This window comes from Amblyomma maculatum, chromosome 11 (assembly GCF_055883805.1).
Source record: "Amblyomma maculatum isolate TAMU_Amacu chromosome 11, ASM5588380v1, whole genome shotgun sequence".
Classification (NCBI taxonomy): Eukaryota; Metazoa; Arthropoda; class Arachnida; order Ixodida; family Ixodidae; genus Amblyomma; species Amblyomma maculatum.
The window spans coordinates 83920633-83942490 of NC_139354.1; the positions used below are offsets into that span (position 1 = coordinate 83920633).

A 21858-nucleotide genomic window follows, 5' to 3' on the forward strand; every position below is an offset into this window, starting at 1 on the left:
CGTGGTTAGTGTCATCTGATATTGTCTCCAATGCCGAAGGCTAAATTTGGATTTTGGGTTTATATATTGCGGCCTCACCATGATGCCCAGACCTCGCACATTCCTATTAAGTTTATGACTTCCATACGGCCACAAAGAATCTTAGCGAACATTTATTTATCTAGAGGGAAATTAGACGATACCCTTCAATAGCCTTCAAGCGATTACTGTTTTGGCTTTTTATTATGGATATTTTATGACTAGAATAGGAAGTAGAAGGCAGAAAACCAGCATCATATGATGCCTAGAAAACTTCCAACAAAAAAAGTTGCAAGGCAAGGCAAAAATGTTTTCTATCCAGCCCACGAGATTTCTCACCCTGCAATTCAGAAATAGTACATTTAGCCTCGTCCAATGTTATACGTCGTTCTTTTTCAGCACACTGCTCATCCTCAAATTAAGAAAGCTTCGAGCAGGCGATTGAAATCTGATCTTCTATTTCGCCTCCACAACTCCAAAAATGCTTCCGATAATATGAAAAAAAGAATCCAGAATTACAGGTGCGTCACTGTAGGTGAAACCGCCCTATAGAATTTCCAATATTTCCTGGGCAAGAGCTGTCTCTCTTTCACAATTAAGGGCCCATCGAAACGGCTGTTCTCTACAAAAGGTATTGGATCTAGACCTTAATAAGGCTTGCTTACATCTCTGAGAAGCAAATTGTTGAATGTCTGCTTTAACATCATTGATTTCTTCTGCATAGGTAAAAAGACGAATTCTCTGTAGCTCATGTAGATCAATTACAGTACGCCCTAGCTAACGAAGGTGATGCTTCTGCAGGAATGCGATCCTTGCTGAAGCTTCAGGGGCGAAATTATATGCTGTATGTGTAAATCAGGTACTTTTGAAAAAAAAAAGATCAGCGCCAAAACATGTACATTTCAAGCAAGCAGATACAGCACGCTATAAGATTCCATCAGACCGGAAAAAGCTATTGATTTTCCACAACTCCCAACGAGGGTGCCCCGACTGGACGTTTCTCTCTGGACCGTCAGGATGCAATGATCGCTGAAGAATATGGGCTGTGCCCACTAACCAAAAACATTGCCTTACCAGCCTAGTGAAATGTAAATCAGGTGAAGCCCAGCACTTGAGGAAAAATTGAGTGAGCTGAAAACAGTCACCCTTATCTTGTAGAACACTCTAACTTTACTCAGACGCTAAATCGATAAGTAAAGCAGCACTTTGGTTACAAGGCTTACTTAACACTGTACGAGTTGTATCCCTGCAAACACAACTGAAACCTCTCAACAGTGTAATTTTACAATCTGTGCGCAAATAGCCAACCACTGACAGAAAAAATAGCCTTAAAAACTGGTGATTTAGAGGGGTGTAAACAAAAATAATTCTTCATTGAACCATGACATGAGAGTATAGCGCCAAAGGACGAAGCATAGAAAGGATACACAACACAGCTTTCGTCCTTTAGCGCTACACACTCATGTCATAGATCCCCGTTACCGACTAGCCCAAATTTCTACCCCTGTGAACTCCATTGAACATCCAAAATTGTGAGGTCACAACATATAAGTCGACCTTCATCGCCTATGCAGTATGACATCGATGTAACATTCAGTGTGTTGGTCGGCAATAGAATGCACTCTCTAGATAAGCCTTTCAAGCAGCTAACGATAACATTGTATTCTCGCAAAAATGGCTTAACAGCTGCTTCCGTATCCTCGTGAGAGGGCAGCTTGCTTTCCTGAATGGTTCTCACGCTCACAGGCTATACCTTAAGAAGATGAAGTAACTGATTTTGCCTTCAACGACTGCGCAGACCCTTAACGTTAAGGGCAGCGACTTGAAATGGTTTGAAGCGCGTATATTTTGGTAGCTGTGTTATTGAACGCCATCCCCTGGATTGTTGTGGGCCGCCTAAAAATTTGCGTCCTGTAGGGCAGATCTGAATTTTGCTCTTTAGAAATTCGAGAAAGCACGTGCTACGGTCAATAAGAACTTTGTACAGGTTAAGAAAAGTGCTGTTAGAATTAAAACAAAGTTCATTACATTTTGTAAAAATTTAAATTTGGAACCGCTTGCTATGGATATAAATAAATCTAGAGGTAATAGCCTAAATGCTTTCTTTACAGCCAAGACCCACAAGCCAGAACTGCCATTCCGAACGATTGTCAGCGAGGGCGGTTAGTGCAAAAAAACGTTAGCGGCTTTTTGCAGAAGCATCTTAAATCACTTGTTTTTGACGATCCCTTCCTGACAAAAAAAATCGATTGATGTTGTTGAGTACCTACAGAGTTCTGATGATATTGGCTTTGTGTTTTCAGTAGATGTTAAAGGCTTGTTTTACTCTATTCCTCAAGACCAGCTTTTTTTGGCTGTAATGGAATGCATTGAAGCAAACGGCGACGTGTCTTTTCAGAATTCTTCAAAATTTTCAGTGGATCATTTTATCAATTTATTGCAATTTTACCTATGTTCTACTTTAATTCTTTTTGACAATCTGCCTTATCTGCAGCGCAATGGTGTCTGTATAGGGTCTTGCGTGGCTCCAATTCTTTGCGACATCTTTTTACCAAAGATTGACAAATCTTTAGATAAATGTTTGCGTGGGGGGGGTTTACATGTTTTTAGGTATGTTGACGATTTTTTAGTGCTTCTAAAACAGCAGACTTCCAGCACCTACCCCTCTACAGTAGGTGATGTTTTAAGTGTTTTTGACAAACAGGGACTTGGGCTCTCTTTTACCCATGAACTACCCGACACTAACGTTTTACAGTTTTTAGACTTGAAACTAACCTTCCTTGAAAGACACGTTTGCTGGGCTATTACCCACGTGCTGAAAAATATTTTGCCTTATGATTCTATGCATTCGAAAACTGTGAAAAGAGCAATAGCTTCGCATTGCTTAGAGTCTTCGCTCAGGAAATCTTGCCCGCATCAGTTGCAATCCAGCTTTCATATTCAGATGAGCCGGCTTTCGGCGGCTGGGTTCCCCTGCTCTGTGTTGGTTGCAGTTTGCGAGACCCTCCTTCCAAAGATCAAGAGCGGAACGCGAAGATGTACTGGAGAGGATAGACGGAGGACGCAGAAGCCGCTTGTTGTGCCTTACATGCACAAAACCTCGCACAACCTGAGGAAAGTGGCCAACAGGCATGGCGTGAGTGTCGCTTTTTCGGCTCCTACTAAGTTGGGAAAGTTGTGCCCCCAAATTTTCAACCCAAGAAAAGGGGGTTGCCAGATAAAGCACGACTCTCCGTTTACAAAGTGTTCTGTTGGAGTGGTCTATGCAATTCCCTTGACGTGTGGAAAGTTGTACGTAGGCCAAACTGGCCGATGCATCAACGAGCGTTTGGGGGAACATGCACGAAATTTGTCCCATTTAAAAGACAAGTACGCACATTTGGTTGCGCACGTAATCAACTGCAACGGATGCGGGGCCAGGTTGAATGAGACGAAGATTCTTGGAAAGAGTAAGGATAAAACGGCACGTGTTAGTTTGGAGGCTTTCTACATTAAGAAGTTTGACAGCAGGTGTATCAGCATCCCCTCATTATCTCTTCTGGCCTCCGAAATTAGGTTTTTAGATTCTTTTATCCATTAACCGAGTTTTTTTTTTCCTTGCGTTCTCGATGGTCGTTTGATGATTTCCCCTATCTTTCTCCCCATCCTTCTTTCTCTTTGGAAACTTCGCCAGTATAAGATCACTCGTGCGTTTCAATAAATTCAGTTATGAGTAGCGCCTCTGTCCCGTCTTCTTTCTTGTGGTGTGTTTATTTCGGCGCAGTTTTTCACAGTACAAATATGAACCAACTAGCCCAAGAAACGGTATTAATGAAGAAATTTGAGTTTTGTTTGAATTCTCTTTGAATTTACCTCCCCCGCAGTCATCACACCAGATATATTTTACTCATCACCATCTACATACACCACCTCATCTGCAGGATGCTACAAAGGTGCACTGCGCTTCATGGCCTCTAGCTTTTGCGATACTATGATGGAATCAGCCCATGAAGCACAGCGGACCACGTCACTCGCTGCCAACACAGCCGATGAAGCACGGACCGCACTAGTAGAGGATGGCACTGCACTTGGAACACTGCTGCGTTCCAGTTACGAAGATGCATCATCAAGCGAGTTAGCTATACCTTAAAATTCGCGAGTCTAATGTACGCCTTTTCTTCTGAATAGGAATCTCGCACTGTAGGCACTCGACCGCGAGTAGCTAGCTCGGCCGGGCTGGGTCTGGTGGCTTGGGCTCCGCAGACGCTGAATCTAGGGGACAACCTGTTGCAGGTTATCCATTGGTGTTCAACAGAGAGGATTTCATTCCTATGTCTGTTACGAGCTCATGGCTGAGCTCACTTGTTGCGTGCACAATGTGTGTCACATCCATAACATGCTGGAAAGCCACATCATCGTTCAGCGTCCCTTGGCACTGACTCAACTTGTCGGCATATTTTAATACGCAGCTCTCCACTCTACGTCCAAAGCGTCGGCACTGTCGCTGAACGTGACAAACCAGGCTTCACCAAGGACACAGTGGCCGCCATTCTAAGATTAAACTAACGCATCCACTCCAACGACGGTAATGGTATGAGGAATTTTATTTGCGGTGACTCCGGCCTTGATTGTCAGCGATAGTTTTCTTTAGGCAGTTTCCATGTGCTCCATCCCAAGACATCGCCACTTCTCGCGCTCCACAGTCGTAATAGTTCCTTAAGGATCGAAAGCCTCTTCGGTTCTGCTGTTCTTCACATAGCGAGGGGCTAAAGCAGCTTAACATTGATGATCGTGTTTTCCGGATCAAACACCATGCGCTTTATACAGTTGAGAAGGAACTCTGCTTTTTCAACAATCTTCTGCTTTGGCAAACCTGTCGCAGGCAACCATCCTACCATGGATCATTTGGCAATCTCCTTCTTCAACAAGTTTCTGCTTTGGCAAACTCCTTTTGCAGGTAACCATCCAAACGTGGCTCATTTGATACTGACCAATGCAAACAAAATCACGGAGATTCAAAATCTGCATGAGGGCATTAAGGAAATCAGGATGTCGAAAAATTCTGTTCATACAAGATTACCGGTAGGAAGTTGAGGGAGGAGAAATTTCTAAGAGTATGCTGCGGAATTTCAAATTGTAATGTGTAACAACAGCAGATGCGCTCAGATGCGCTGTTTCCAGCTTGGTATATTGTCCAAATAACATGTGGCACATACCCAGATAGGGGGATCGGCCAAAAATTGATTTTCGAACGCAGCCATTCAGAACGGCTTCTTCTTCATCACAAGGTATAGACTGATCGGCCACGCCATGTGCTCGCGAGGAACAGATTGTAATTCTCCTTGTCTAGCGTCAGGATAGTAGTAGAGATGACACCGACGATGCAGTCAGTGAGCGATAATGAACGTAGAGGGGTCACAAGGACAAATCATTGTGCGTTTGGCTGGTTATGATAGTAGAAATAGTGATTGTGATGATGATTGTAGGTATGACAGTGATGATGCAGTTAATTAAACAGCCCTGTAAAGTGACTTTCGCCGTTCCTGCTCTTAAGCAGACTTAAACGTTTCCTTGTATTTTGCCTTTCCATCGTGTCACGGCTGAACAATAAGAATGCTTAAAGCTAAAAACTATAACCTCACAGTTATAAGTTACATCTTTGTACACGATGTAATCTGCTTGTATGACCAGAACCCGTGTCAAGAAATGGGGAATTTACATGCGATCGTGTGTGGGGCCTGTTCTGTGCGAACTTTTTTGATGTGTTTATCTTCTAGCTCCAGCTTTTTTTTGACGCTGTCGATCCTCGTGTTTAAAAGACGTTTATATACATCGATGATTTTTAGTCTTAAATGTTAACCATGAAACTCTACGCGACGAAGCCACAAAGGAAGCGCTGCAACATTATTGCATTATACCCAGCATTCTCACTTCACCTTTAAAAAGAAGCAAAGACAATTAGGGCATTCAATTGAGACATGTGCAGCATGCTTCCCTAAGTGACCTATATGTGGCGTTCCAAGAAGGCCACTGCAAACGTATTAAGACAATCATAGCCATGATCTGTATGAGAACAGTCGCTTGAAAGTATTTTAGCAGAAACAACTGAAAGTTTTCAGCACCAAGCGCAATGCTGTGCAGCAGGCTGGCTTTCCGCTACACATTGACCAGGCAGTGGCGGAATCATTGATGCGGAAGTTGAGGCACAAGAGACGTGGGCAAAAGCTGGAAGCCCCTCTGAACAAAGGCCTGCTAGAAGTTGCGTCCATTCTGCAGAAGGTGGCCTACAACCTGAAGAAGGTTGTTGGTAAGCGGGTCTTTGGACTTCTCCTCGGCAGTTGTCTATACAGGCGCGTTGCGTACGGTCAGAGCAAGGTCACGTGTACGGCCGAGCTCGAACACCAGTATATCCATGCTGCAGATGTGGTTTATACATTTCCTGCTGCGGTGCTGCAGGGCGTATCGTCGAGCAAGTGGGCCAATGATCAAAAATAGTGTGCGGATGTATAACAGGTGTCTGAACTAAAACCATTCCGCCTATCATCAGACACATGGCATGCGATGGTTTCTACGCCTTGCTGAACGAAGCCACTACCATTGGAAGCGGGATTTAAGAAACGGAATATGGGCGGAAATTTGGGCTTAGTGGGTATGTGTGCATTTTTTTTTACTTGTTTAGACATAATGATAAGACTGAACAAGTGTTGTGGTTCGCACACCGAGGTAATATTTTGACTAGTGGAGTTGCTTTCATCTGGGCAGTGCGATCATCTCTTCGGGTAGTTTAAATACTCGTTTGTTTCTGAAGAAAATAACCAGGGAGGGAGGAGCGTAAGAAAGTAATAAAGGAGTAGCGCAAGGATGAAAGTTGTGTTTTTTTCGGTATGAATTTCTGAGCCTGGTACTGGTGATCTCGTGGCCTCAAAACGAAAATAGAAGATTAGAAGGGTCCAACGCTGCTAAATCGAATGTCGAGAGAAAACTTTGGCTGCGAGAGATTGAGCATTGCATCGAACACGCACAGCGCTCCGTTGAACGCATCAAAAATCACCGGCGTTCTAGGCAGAATGCACTTTCATACCATGCGCACGAGTTGCCAGCATACGCATTCCTGCTGTGCTCGGTCCGCTGTCCGCCACGGCGCGCGCATGCTCAGTGCAGAAACTACTATTTTATTTATTTATTGAATTCTTAAAGGCCCCAATTAAGGTGTATTACATGAGGGGTGGGCTTGGAGTATGGCGGTTATAATAAAAAATGTCTTTCGATAACAGTCTTGAAATGATGGATGTCGGTTAGTGAGGCGACTCTTCTCTTCGCGCAGACGCGCGCATATGCTGGGATGCCGCGCTACCTCCTCCTACTACCTGTAGGGAGCGCAGCGGCGGATCACCTGTGGAATGACGCAACTGATTGCCATGGTAACAGCGCATGCGCACTAGTGGACTCTGTCTGGCTCCGGGGATTGCGCTTCTGCTACCCTAGTGCAACTTTCGCAGCAAAGCGGCAATAAGGAAAAACTACAATGCGGGATGGATAATGAATCAGCACCTAAAACAACTTCGATGTTTATACGCCTTTCTTGAAAGGGGACGGGCATTTGAAAGGGTCCTGATAACGAATACTAGCCGAGAAAGCAGCCCATATAGAGTTAGTTGTACAGTTTGTTCATAGAACGTGTAGGCTCTATTCCCTATCATCGTAACAGCATACGTTACTTGTGTTTTTCAAACAGGTTTCTTCCTTCTCACTTCTTACTTTGGTTGTCCCTTTAATCATTTTATTCAGATAATGTAAAGCGTAGAAAGTAGGTTCACTTGATTTGTTGTTTAGCTGTTTGTTGCTCTTTCACCCTCCTTGCGCAAAGCTCTTGATAACTATTCCCCTGCAGCTGTATTCTTTATCAGGACCCTTTGGAATCAGGACCCTGTCCTCTTTCAAGCAGTAGTGACTGCATCTAATCTACTTTTGGTGCTGCCTTATCTTCCATCCCTCAGTGTAGTTTTGCCTACTGCTCTCACTTTTTATTTTACTATTCTGTCCACGAAATTACCGCTTCCAGACTCAGAAATTAATGCCGAAGGAAACATTATTTCCCACCTTGTTCTGTTTATTTCTCCCTCACACTCCTTGAGCCCTCCGTCTTGATGATCGCACTGCCCATACGAAGACAAGTTCTTTTGCCGAAACGTCAGCTCGGCTAGAGAACGGAGGCTCCTCATTCACCCTTGTTCAGTGTTGTTTCATTCTTCATACCCTGTTGCCATATTCTTCCTCCTATTCTACGTTTTGATAGAGAGACGCGGCATTTCGGTGCCAAGTGAAGCGTGCGCTATCCCTGTTTATGTTTTTCCGTAGTATTTTTCCCGTCTGCCTTTCACGTATAACCCCTTCGCTGCTTTTTTATTTAACTCTCAGATAACCGTTCTGCTCGTACATATTTTTACAAATTATCCTCTCGTGCTAGTTACCCCTCGTCCTATCCACATATATCAGTGTTAATTCTTTTCTGAATTCATAGTTCCTCTACTACATTCGGGGCATTGATTACACATTTCGATTGCCAACAGAAATATTCAGCATACTTCGGAGGCAACCGGCTAACTACGACTGCAATTCTGCACTATAGAAGAATTTACAAAGCTCGACAGAGCACATTTACGCTGGCGGAAAAGAGTATGAAGTAAAAATAAATCGCGGCTAGAAATCTTGCGCTGACATATTCTGGATTAATTGCGAAATTAACGATCCGAAGGCTATTACCTCAAGAAATATCTTGTCTTGCTTCTAAAATGGCTGTAATTTGTCCCCAGCTGCATATCCACGCTGTATAGCAACAGTTGCGTAGCAAATCGTTTATAAGGCAAGGGCAAGTGTAGCAGTATGGCACTGCAGTCGCACAGGCAGTCAATAACTGCAGAAACCTACCTGCTAAAAAATGTGTATTTGATACCAGGCTGTGTGTTTAATACCTAGGGCATGGTGGCAGAATATGCAGACCTATCCAGCACTGCTTTCGCGTGATAGTAGGATTTAGGCGGCAAAAGTTATCTACATTTCGTTATTGTTCTTTTGTTAACGCGAGCGTGTTTTTTTGCCACTGATTTTTGTTTCTAAAGGGGTCTGCTTTCTTTTTCGGGAGACCTGGGTCGCCGACTAATAATCTTATATGACAGTTCTGTCAAGCTTCATGGATTCATCCTACAAAATAAGCCGGTATAACGAAATCATGTACAAATTCTGTGTGGCATTTTTCAGTCTGGCGGGTTGTCTTTACAAAAGTGAGACATCGGAAAAGCAATGGCTGCTGAATCCAATTGGTCAGCTATCCTACACGTTTATTGTATCATCTTCGATTACGAACAAGTTTGTCTACATTAGAGATATTGCAGCTCTAATATAGCAGCACCGAAAATTACATCGTAAAATAACTGTCAATATCTCCGCATCGCCTCCCTATTTACGAACAGACAAAACCCTCAGTAGCTAAGTGTACTCTGTGTAGCTCTTTCTGCTGAAGTCCCTGGCAATTTCGAACGTGAGGGTGCCAAAATGATTGCTCAAGAGCCGAAGCGTAGAAATGAAGAACTGCCTTACTACGAGTAAAGCCTCATGTTTTTCACTGAAAGGCCTGTTATTCCGCGTTACCAGTAAACCTCTGACTCAGTTAAGTTTCACGGAGTGCACACACCAGGTTTAAAAAATAATGTATACGACTAACCACGCCGCAGCGGCACCAGGAGTTCTTCAGTGCCTAAAAATCGAAATGAAGAGGCGGTTGCAGACCGCCTCTTCATTTGGATTTTTAGGCACTAGCATTCCGCTATCCATTGGGGCGTCACTGTGGCAGAAAATCTTCAGTTTTGAAATTCCGTCGAATATCAGAGTTGAGTCGCCGCTCGCGAGTATGCCTCGCAAAAGCCATGACTATACTCCCCTATGCCAAACTACCCGTTCAAGACCGTGTGATTTGGCATATACTCTCAACATCAGTCCATACAGGCTTTTACAACAGCAGGCCGATTTGTTTCTTTTTGAAGATAAAGATCCACCGGAAGCGTTGGTGGCGCACACGTTCATATTGCCAAGCGTTCGTGTTGTTTAAATGCAAAAGCCAGAACGGGAGAGGGCTTGTTACAGTGAGGAAAGTGGGGGTACAAACAAGGGCAGGGGATTGAATGGAGCTGCTCCTATTTGAAAGTCGGGTGCTGCAACGGTTAGCCCGTTACTACTCAAAAGGTCATTCCGGCGAAAACGTCCCCTGCACTCTGTACGGTGCACTCGCAGGCTTCTCTTCTTGGGAGTTTCAGGAGAGGGCAGAAGCGGGACTGTGTTCGATTTAGAATATATCCATTTCGGACCTTGTTAAGCATCCAAGTGAGTGCGGCCAGCTATTCCCCCAATGTTTCCGAGTCGAGCTAAGGAATGCCTAAGATATGTGTTAAAATGTTGTGCTGCTTTATTATTACCATTTTTGTAATTTTGCGGAGTAAGAATTATTTCGCGATATGTGCACAACCGGGAGAGCGACATTTTACAAGATACGAGTTTAATGCAGGGCCATTTCCTTAATCACAGCTATAGTTCTTATACGTAAAAGAATATTTGCTTCTTTACCTTGCTAAATTGCTACATATATACGAGGTTCGTTTTTCTTCGATGTGCCTTGTAGCAAACCTACTGTGATCAATTATGTTTCCTTTCGCGTAATCAATTTAATGCCATCTAGCACTTTACTATATTACACATATGTACTTTTCTGTGAGTGCAATTCTTCGAACCGCTTCTTTCTAAGCTACCGCTACAACCTCTTCACGTCTTCTTGAAAAAGTGCTTCAGGGTTACTAATAGCAAGGTGAGAGAATTCTAATCAGCATCAACCGATGCCTCTAAATCTTCGCGACTTATTTTGAGATGTTTTAAGCACACACTTCACAGACTACAAAATGTTAACACTTTCGCAAGGTAACTGTTTGCTACTTGCGTTGGTGTAAGGATTACATAGCCAGTGCGTATTCGGAGTAAATGAACAGGTTTTAATAATGAATTTCATACAATGGGAATGTCCGCAATAGGGGTGGTAAAAAATGAAAGAACATCACATAGCATCGAGACCTAATTTACAATCAATGCTCCAAAATAGCAGCATATAGAAGGACAATATCACATAGGATGTCAACTTCAGTTGAAAAACGAATTCCAATCCTCTTCGGAACACAACTTCAGCGTTTCTCAAGAAAAAAGTTGGCAAGTAGGATACTTTAGTCCGACGTTTACCGGTCGTGATTGTCGCATTTCATGGCGAGATGCGGTGCACGATACCGCCACGCATGCGCGATGCAGCACAGTGCCACTCATGGAACGCAGTGACACTCGCGAGACTCTGGACGGAGGGCTCTCTTTTTATGCACCCTTCACTCGTCGACGCTGGGCTTGTTGCCGCAGTATTCGAGAAGCGTATTGAGAGTGCAGCTCTTGTAGCAACACTCCTCGATGATGCCGCGTGTCTGACGACCAAAGTGGGCAGATGGCCGGAGCAGCTGCAGCGCTGTCTTGGCGTCCAGAAATCCGAGCTTCCGAGTGCGGCCATCCAGGAAGGACACCCAAGGTGGTACTGCGAATACCGAGTCAAATAAGGAACTGCACAGGGTCTGCCTTCGGTTCCTCCGCTGCTTGTTTCAAGCAAACTTCCACTCACACCTGAAAGTTCGCTTACCTTCCGCCCTAATTTGTTTGTGTGTCAGACGCATTTATTCATTGTTCATGTTCCGATTTCGACTTCGCTCGCGAATGGAAGTAAGGTTCTAAGATGCCAAGAAAACAGCCGCCGTGATACTCGGCTCTGACAACCTCAGACTTGCTATTGGTTCCTTGAGGGCTGCCATGCCTTATCCATACCTGTGCCTTCCCCTTACCCATACTTACCAATGATATCTCCTTTCTTTACATGCCATATTTAACTAAGCCGTGGTACAGGGCAAGGAGTAGAGGCCATGCCGTTTTAATCATGCATCACAACGCTCTGGATTCTTACGTCCCGGCTCCGAAACCAGAAACGCGGTCGGATTCCAGACCAGAGTAGTGCTACCCAACTGTGGCTTTCAAGATACACATCACATCCCATTTTTTCGGGGAATGCGGGAAACATGTCGCACCAAAGAAACTCTACCCCTGTTGCAATCTGGTGCCCAAGTACGAGACCTGAATCGGCCACCTGGATGTTCTTGAAGCGTTAATTGTGGTCTCGCACTCGTCTCATAACTTTATCGAGGCACAATTCGCGAATGCCCCTGCCAATCTTCGTTTTAGTTTAGGCGCAAAGTGCACCCTAGATAAACAAATGCCTATTAAGTTAAAGATATAAGCATATTTCCACCTAACGCGGACTGGAGTGCAGACAAGTACGTTTTCATCCTAAAGCTCCCAGCTGCTTTTATCTATCTTCTCTCTCCTTCCCTAAACTGCCATGACACATGCTAGCTTAAACCTGTGTAGCGCGTCGTTCTGTGGCTCAAAAGTAGGATTGCAAGCCATCTGTAAGAAATGTCTGTTCAAATCTGTTTCTCCTTCAAGCGCTCAAATGTTCTGCATACTTCCAGAAACAACTTCCCATTCTAACTCAAACAAGTAGGTCTGTTCTGGGCTCTCCTCGGCGGCTTCGTAGCCTTGTAGACATTTCTATCGGAGTAGCAAGGTAAAAGCCTGTCAATTCTCGCAGAGATACATTTATGCGGTATATGCTCGCCGAAGACGCAATACCTTCGGCAGTACCATCTGCGCACCAAGCTGCTCATTGCTACACTAGGGTTAAGTCCACCGCTCGTAGTGTAAGACTCACTCAACCTTACACTCGTGGCGCTTATGTGGCTACGGAAACAGACGCTCACTAGACATCCTATTCACCTAAGCTTATACTAGCGCCGCTTATGTGACCGTGGCAACAGATGCGTTCCACTACACCAATTCGCAGTCTCGAAACACTTCTAGTGCCGTAATCAGCATGTCACTGCGCCTCAGCTGTCGCTGAAGTTTGAATTCTTTCCAAATAAATATGACGACGTCTTAGCTCCACTATTGGATTTTACGTTATAGCATGCCTGCTCTTGCGTTGGTCACATCACTTCTTACATTATTTAATTCGTCAAATATAAATTCCCGCTCATTCAAACTTATCATACCACAATCCAAATTATTCCACAATTTTGCCTTAACTAAACGTAATTCATTTTAGTTAGCCTCATTCCTAGTAATTCTGTCATAGTCTCCCCTAATATAACTTATTCCGTCGTAGTCCCTTTAGTTCAATTACATCCATCGTAACCTAATTAAATAATTATCCCGTTGTTCAACCTTATCCAGTCTAATCTAGCTTGATTTTCTTTATTTACAGGAGTTGCGAATTAGTTGCCATTAATATTGTTACGGTACGCAGTGAAAGAGAAGATGACGAAGTGCTGGGCTAGTGGAGAAAGACGACGCTGCAGCTACGTCTGGTTTTCCTGTGAGTGTGTCCCTGACGGTGAACTATTGCGGCTACGACGTACCATCGCCTCCTAACATCTCGACGTGCCTCGTAACAATATTATCCAGTCAACCATGCCCAATCACCAGCCAACCTGCATTCGAAACCATTACTACATTCACACCATTAAATGCCTCCATAATTTTGTCACGTGTTTGGAACCGCCTTCACAAACTGGGCACGGCGACTGTGAATGCCTTTTTTTAGCTTTTAGTATAAGGAATTCAACGAGCTCATGCATAATAAAGGTACGCTGAGCAATTTCACATAGATAGATGCGTAAATTTATTCTCTTCCGCCCAATTCTTCGTCGAAATCCCTATGTACCGTCGTCATTGTCGGCATACCACAATCCGTAGGGACGGAATAAATCATCCCATATATATGCAATAACCTCTACATAATGGGCCCATTCCCTATTCTGATGTACACGTCACACTCAAAATCGAAACAGGTGACCTAGACCCCGTCATGTTGCTGATAGTTTTGTTTTTTTCTGCGCAACCACGAATATGACAACACATCGATAGGATAGGTGAGTATCTGTGATGGCTGGTACAAAGGAGTTCTCTCCACGTGGCTGGCATTGACGGCATCATCGTTCTATCCAATAACGCGTTTTAGAATAGGGCGACCCTCTTCGTTAGGGCGATAGTAATATAGCGAGGCATCAATGGTCACGCACTGAATCATAGGTTCTCGTCAGTAGCATTCGGCGTCCCCTTGTCCGCGCCGATCTTATTCGTAAAATTCTTTACCATTTAGCAAAGCGGCTGGTCGTACCAAATGGTAAAGCGGACAAAATGGTTTTGCTCGATCGAACTCAATCATCGTTCTATGCCTCTTGTCATCTGCCGAATATACTCACGGACGGAGTCCCTCTTCTGTGCTGGGTCGTAGATCTCACCGTCGCATAGGAGGTTCACGGCTTCCAGAAGGTCCTTTCCGCAGTAGCGGGCCCGCCTTTCTTTGGACGACGAAGACACCAGCGTGGCGGCACAAAGCAGCAGCAGGGCGCACACCGTTACGGAAGTCGTGATGCAGGAAGAGGAAGCCATGCTTGCTCTGCGATCAGGGGAGTCGCGCAATCAGCTCGACCTGTCACTGGCGCTGCCTCCGTCATTGTTAGATGGCGAGGAACTGAAAGAGATCCTGGGGACAGCTACATACAATTTCACATTATTAGTTGTTTAAACGTGGCACCCGATTCTCGATATTACATACGCTCCTGGAACAATTGTTTGTCAAGTCAACCAGTTGGCAGCCTCACTGTTGTGAGAGTTGTGGCACAATTTTAGTCTGTACACAGGAGCCACTACTGAGGGTTATGGCAGCCCAGGTTGCTGCAAAAAACACTAACTACAAATATTTCCCAAGCTCGAAATTCCCCCACAGCCATTCCCTTCATGTCGTGTCGAAAAGTGTAGTGAGGTCGCAAGCAGATAAGTTTGAATCGGTGGTTACTTAGCGATAACCTTGCGGCTGGGGCCTCTCCTCCCCTGGAAGAAACGTTGTTCACTACACTGTAAGGTATCCCACAGGTAAAGCAGATTTCAATATATAAGTAATTTAGCATTAACAAGAGTGATGTCATGATGACAACAGGAAGCAAGAGAGTTTTCGGTGATATCTGTTTGCATTTATCTGTAGTCGTGTAGTTGGGCTACAGTGCGTGGTAAAGAATCATTGTTACATAGGTTGCACATTCAACTCCTCCGTATGGTCATGATGAAATGATAATGCAAAGACACGATGAAGATGGGCAGAATGACATGGACAAGCGTTTATGGTGAGAAAATGCCCACGAAATGTAACCTACTCACCAACTATCGATGTTGCCTCATTTGGTTCGTATAGATTCTCTCGTTTTGTCGCACTGTGGGAAACTCTTCCACCTAGCTGTTAGTGAGACGTTGTTTTGTGCCGACTCCTCTGCCCCTCCCCCACATACATTGAAGAAAAAGAAAACAATGAGCAACTATTTGTGCAACTCCTATTTTGACACAAGGATTGTATTGCGAGAGAAGGATTTCTACTCTGATCGTCCAGAGACCTTCCACGTGTTACAAAAAGCACTTATGCTGCCTAAAAAAGGCTCCGAAGGTAGAAAACTCTAGAGTCTAGGCTTCTTGCTGGCGTAAAATATTATGATTGAATATAACTTTATTCGATCATAGAATAATTCATGGGCACACTTCGTTTCTTCTGAGTGCTGATGTATTCCTGTACGCATCGAAGAAGTGTGCATTGGGTATCTCTTTGGGCATTCTGTCAACATGAATTTAATTCAGATACGTACCGTCAAACATACTGTGTATGTTTCCTGCCCATTAAGTAGAATTATAGAGCAGAGTTGGTATGCAAAATAATCTCTGATCTAGGTATGGTCTATACATACGTATCATAAATTTGCATCTTTTGCGACATGTAGGGCACATACAGTGACTTCGTTTGCTCAAAAAGACTAAGGCATAATTTTTCCTCGCAGCGCTGGTCTAGCACATATTACATACATCTTCACTGCCCATTCTTTATATTAAACGTATATAACAGTCACTCCACCCATGGACGACGGCGCAACATCCTAAACTATGAATAAACAAAATGTACTACTGAGCATATAGCACATCATGTAAGTGCCAAGCGCTTGCCTGTTTAGAGGATTCATATCAGCGATGCATAACCAAATACAGAATTGTGAAGTCCCTATCAGGCGAATTAGATTCAGAAAAGTATTCAATTTTCTTCGGCTTTTCAATCATTTCCACATACATTACATATCGCGGAGATGTAATTTAAAATTATTGTGCATATATTATTGTAAACGGTGAGCACAAACTTTCCGTGTGTATATTAATATAGCAGTTACACTTATAGTAGGTATCCCCAAATGGTTTTCGTATTAAAGATGTAAAAACCGTCATATGGGACTTTTCACGTATCGTGAACGCCGTCAGCACCGAGACGTCAAGAGAACACATGTGAACAGAGTGTCAGCCCCACCTGGGGGCTTCTTTTTATGTTGCCCTTGCCACGCACAAGCTTTTTTGTTTCACCGGCGTCTCTTATTCCGTCTCGTATCTCGTCACAGCACGTAGGAGTGGCGTCCTGCGAGTACATGGCACACGTCGCCCCCTCTTCTGCGCCAATTTCTCCTTCCTACTGCGGAGACGGACAGTAGTTCTGTGCCTCGGCGATGGTGCACGATTTGTAGCAACACTCGAACACGATGCCGCTCTGCTGAGATTGGCGCTTTCCCAGCAGCTGATGGGCCGTCTCCGGACGCACGAAGCCCAGTTCGGACGCCACAGACTTTTCTCCGTAGGGTCGCTCCGACGCCGGCGGCACGAGCGGGAAAAACCGGTGTCCTGGAACAAGCAGAAAGAAGCTTCGTATCGGAATTAGGTAAACGGAAATAGTTAAACTCAATTAGAAAAATGCCGTAAGAAAATTTTATGCACTTTGTAAATATGTGAAACCTAATAAACTTTCACTTTCACTTTCAATGGTTTCCTGAAGCTTCCACTTCCAAGAGGAGGCCGGTTTTGAGACTACAGCTCTTCATCGGCTTGGACTGTCGTCCTTTGAGGCGAATAATGGCATGGCTGTTATCCTTTTTCAACGCTCGGACTAGTAGGCGCAACAGAAGGAATTCATTTATTCCAGGGAGGTGCAGTGGCCTCAGCATGGCAGGTACGTTTCTTTGAAATATTTAATTGCAGTGTGTTCGTGCTTTGTGCGTCTAAAAACGATCTCTCACTCTCGTTACCTTATTACCTGGGCAGTGAGCTCAAACAGCGGCGTCGCGAGGATCACCCGTACCCGGTGCGGAGGCGCGGCACGGCACCTTCCCTCCCTCTTCGTCCCCGCGAGCACCGAATCGAAAGTTCCTTTGCACCTATTATGTCCTGATGGTGTGCTTTGAAGTCAAGTTTGCTCAGCACCCAACCACGCAGTGCACGTGAAATGACATCATTTTTCTTTTTAACACTTAGACGCAAGCATCATACCCCACGACTGATAATTCAGCAAAACAACACTTCGCAAATATTTCTGAAGAAAGCAGAACCACTAGCAGTAGAGGGTGCGAGGATATTCACTGCGCAAGCGGCTTATAACAAGTTTGCCCAGAATGAAACCAGAAGAACAAAATGACCTCATGAACTTACGGAGTGTATTAAGCGAGTGAAATCATCGTAGCCCTATGCGCACGTGAAGCGGTAAATGCTACAATGACTTTAACGAATTCGCATGCATAATTGGGAACTATCAAAAAGAATCAGTGAAGAAAACGTGACAACCGGTAGAAGCATTTTCCTGTGTGCTCTTTGGGTTAGGGCTTCTTTCGCAGTTTACACAAATTCAGCGTAGCAAACAAGTTTCGAATGTGCGATAAACAACTGCACTTATGTCTGTAACAAGACTCAGAGTAAAGGAATGACGAACACAAACAGTGTCAGACTATGCACATTATCACGCGCGCAAGAATACATAGGAGTGACAAGTAAGAACTAGAGAAGGAAATCTGTAACCCAAGGACGACTGGAACACACAGCAAATAATTAGAGCCATAAAATAGACAAGCCAGCGATCAGAAAACATGACACTTGCAAACGTCACCAGGAGCTGTCAATTATGTAAGCCACGTATACGAAATTTAACAGGGTTGCACGTATCCCTCGAATACATTCGTTAAACAATCAAGAACCGACCGATATACAAAAGTTTGAGCACCTAAGGCCAGTTTTCTTTTATAACGAAAAATATTAAGGATATTTTAAAAGCAGATATTCACAAAAAGAGTGTAAAGCAAACGTACAATCAAGAACCGACCGATATACAAAATGCTTGAAAACATAAAAACCCCTTTTATTGACGTAAGTTGTAATAAAAAATCCCGTTTATATTAAAAGCAGAATTCATGGAGAAACACTCTTTCAACTCACTCTGTGACCGAACCCGCTCCTCAAAACTTTAGCTAGGTCCCAAGGCACAGCCATTCACATATACCACATGTATCGGTGAAAGCCTTTTAAATTCCAATCTGTACATTTAACTTTTCTCCTCTCCTTTCCTCCAAAAGGTGCAAGTTGACTTCCGCATCCAGCCCCGCCGGAGTGGTGCAGTGGTAAGACGCCCGACCACTGTGCCGGAGTACCCGGGTTCGAACCCGACCTCGGCGGCTGCGTTTCGATGGAGGCGAAACGAAGAGGCGTCCGTGTGCTGTGCGATGTCAGCGCACGTTAAAGATCCCCAGGTGGTCCAAATTACTCCGTAGCCCTCCACTACGGCTCCTCTTTCTCTCTATCCACTTTCTCTCCACCTTCCTCCCTTCCCTTACGGCGCGGTTCAGGTGTCCACAGCTACAAGTGTGACAGATACTGCGCCTTTCCCTTCCTGTGAACCAATCAATCAATCAATCCGCATCCAGACTGCAAAGTTACCAACGCGCATTGATGTTATACCAACAGAAAATATTAAGCGCGAAACGGCCTTTTGCAGTTGGGAGACGGTGAGGGTCTCCTTGTTCCTTTTTTTTATGCTTTCAGTGGCGTTTCTCACATTAGCAACGACTAAAGTTTTCAGGAAAGAAATTTAATCATCGCATAATGCACTACGTGAGCACTCTTGGCCACATTCACTCTCAATTCCCATTTTAAAGCACCTGGCCTTGATAAAGGTTACCTGCTTCGCAATATGATCTTTTTCTTCTAGTCAGCGTGCACAGATCTGACTTACCATTCAACTGAGCATTGAAATTGAGAGGCGGATGTGTGACTGGGCCGAAGGGCGAAAGAGGCAGAGGACATAAATGAACAAGACAAAATACTGCCGGAGATGCTGTTAGCGGTCCTCACTTGGGAAAGGAGAGTGAGCTACACATGCAGAAAAAGAGGCGACGCGGCGGCGTGGCCACCGCCGGGTGTCGTCTTCCGATGTGTGTCATGGTAATGGTGGTGTTTCCAGACTACACGCACGTACGCATGCCCGGTCCAACGTTTAAATGGCGTGGAATCTGGCATAAATTAAGGCATGCGTTTTCAAGCGCTGCTCACAACTGAATAATTCGTTGTACGAGATCTCACATATCCCCGTCAAGTGACTTAGTGGCACCAATGTGCGGCTCTTTGCGTCTTTACAGAATAATTGATTTCGTCCTCCGCCCCTTCCTCCCTCTAACTTCCCAGCTGTACCCGGTGCGCACCGCACCCCCCGGATGGATGGCTGAAATATAGGAGCGTCCCCTTTGAAACGGGGTGGAAGCAGTAGCTATCATGCTTATTTTTCTCCATATATCTTAATTATTTATAAGAATGGTTCACTAAACCATATTCTCTTTATTAAATTTTTGTTCCTACATTACTAACATTATGTCACTTCTCTGCTTTTAAGCCACCAGTCTTCCAGTCGTTTTTTGCTAGTTTCCACCGCCGGTTTATTCACCCGGCCACTGGTATCTCTAAACCCCAGAGCTTCAGGAACAGTGACTGCGCCTGCATCAACTTCCGGATGGATACCATTACATTCGAGTATAATATGGTCAATTGTTTAACTGGAATTTCCACATACAGCACATGCGTTATCTCCATTGTTAAATTTCTTTTTGTAGCTGCGTGTTCTAAGGCACCCTGATCTAGCTTCAAAAAGTAGGGCACTGCTCTTGAGTTATCAAAGAAATCTTCCTTCCTGATCTGCATTTTCCACCTTCGGTATAATTCCACACTCTGTTTTTTTTTTCCATCGAATTTATCCAATTTTTACCTTCTGTGTTCTTCACCTGTTGCTTAATGCTCTTTATTTCTCCGTCTTTGTTACTAGCATACTTACTAGTTAGTTTCCTAGTTCTTTTCCTCCATTGTGAGTCAACGCTTTTTAGGTACAGGTATTTAAATACCTTAGCTGCCAATCTGTTACTGTCCAATTTCCTCAGGAGTTCCTAATATAATATTTTACTCTGAGCTTCCCGTACTTCGAAAGATGCCCAGCACATATCTCCCTGTACCGCCTCATTTGTAATTTTGCCGTGGGTACCTAGTGCTAATCGTCCAACAGATCTCTGGTTTATTTCTAATGTCGACTGTACCTCTGATTTTAGGCACAAAACCGCATTTCCGAAAGTAAGTCCGGGCACCATAATTCCTTTCCAAATACCCCTCAAAACCTCATACCTAATGTATCCCCACAATGCCTTATGCTTCATTATCCCGGCATTCCTTCGCCCATTGGCCTTAAGTGATTGTTCATGCTTTCCAATGTATGCCAATCCTTCGTTTACCCATACCCCCAGATATTTATATTCTGCTACTCTAGGTATTTCATGGCCTTGTATTTTAATACCCCGATCAGTTGAGCCGTTGAAAATCATCAGACCCGACTTAACTGCGCTGAAACTGAAGCCTAGAGCATCCCCTTCTTCTCCGCAATGCTTAACTAGAGTTTGCAATTCTTCCAGACTCTCAGCTAGCAGCACAATATCGTCTGCATACATCAAACCGGGGAGGCGCTGCTCTACCGCCTTTTCACCTAATCTATATGACAGGTCAAAACCTAGGTTACTGTCTTGTATCCTCCGTTCCAGGTTTATCATATAAAGCATGAACAGGAGCGGTGATAGAGGACAGCCTTGTCTTAATCCTTTGCATACTTTGACATCCTCCGTACTTCTTATCCCTTGCCACGTAATTTCTACTTTGTTATCCCGGTATATTTCCTGCAGGAACTCTAATGTCTCATAACCGATACCTTCTTCTTTTAATATGTTCCAAAGGAGTTCCCTGCTTACGTTGTCATATGCCCCGTTTATGTCCAGGAAGGTCAAATACAAAGGTCTATTTTCCACTCTAGATCTAGGTCTATTTTCCACTATTTTCCACTCTAGGTCTATTTTCCACTCTTTTCCCCCGCACACCTCTCGCGATGCCACTGAGCTCAAACATTGTTATTTCTGCGTATTTCGCTAGAGTTCCTTCCTGCAGGCGTTGCTCTAAACCCAAGCATATTGGGATAATACTCCTTATAGCAATTCCCATGGGGAAAGCAAAGCTTGGTAATTTCTGCTGTATTTATTATAGCGCAACACTGGCACCTTATTGCCGACATATTTAATCAATGATTGCAATACACATGAATACCCTTCCATAAATGTAAGAAACTTCCTACGGTGGCGTTCTGAAATGCTAAAAAAGGGACATTGCAATAAACTAAAGACACTGAATCGCTGCAAGATTAACATCTCCTTTCTACACGTTGCCCCATTTTTTTTTTCCTTCAGAGATGATCCTTTTTCATTTGCATTTTAAAGCCTCAGACCAAATGTGAATTGAAAACCCATTTCGTCG

General features: G+C 44.2%; 1 protein-coding gene across 7 annotated transcripts in view; it reads right to left on the bottom strand.

Annotated features, from left to right (window-relative positions):
* Window positions 1-11012: 11012 nt before the first annotated feature.
* Window positions 11013-21858, bottom strand: part of LOC146174287 (bombyxin B-1 homolog) — a 40603-nt gene continuing 29757 nt past the window's right edge. For 3 of the 7 annotated variants that reach the window (XM_084584968.1, XM_084584969.1, XM_084584970.1), the window contains one exon: window positions 16527-16887. In XM_084584968.1, coding sequence (XP_084441094.1) covers window positions 16679-16887 — 209 coding nt within the window. In that variant the 3' untranslated portion in view covers window positions 16527-16678. Of the gene's footprint in view, window positions 11612-14387; window positions 14585-15342; window positions 16431-16522; window positions 16888-21858 lie in introns of those variants that run through there. The other 4 variants (XM_084584971.1, XM_084584973.1, XM_084584974.1 and 1 more) reach the window with 3 other exon arrangements.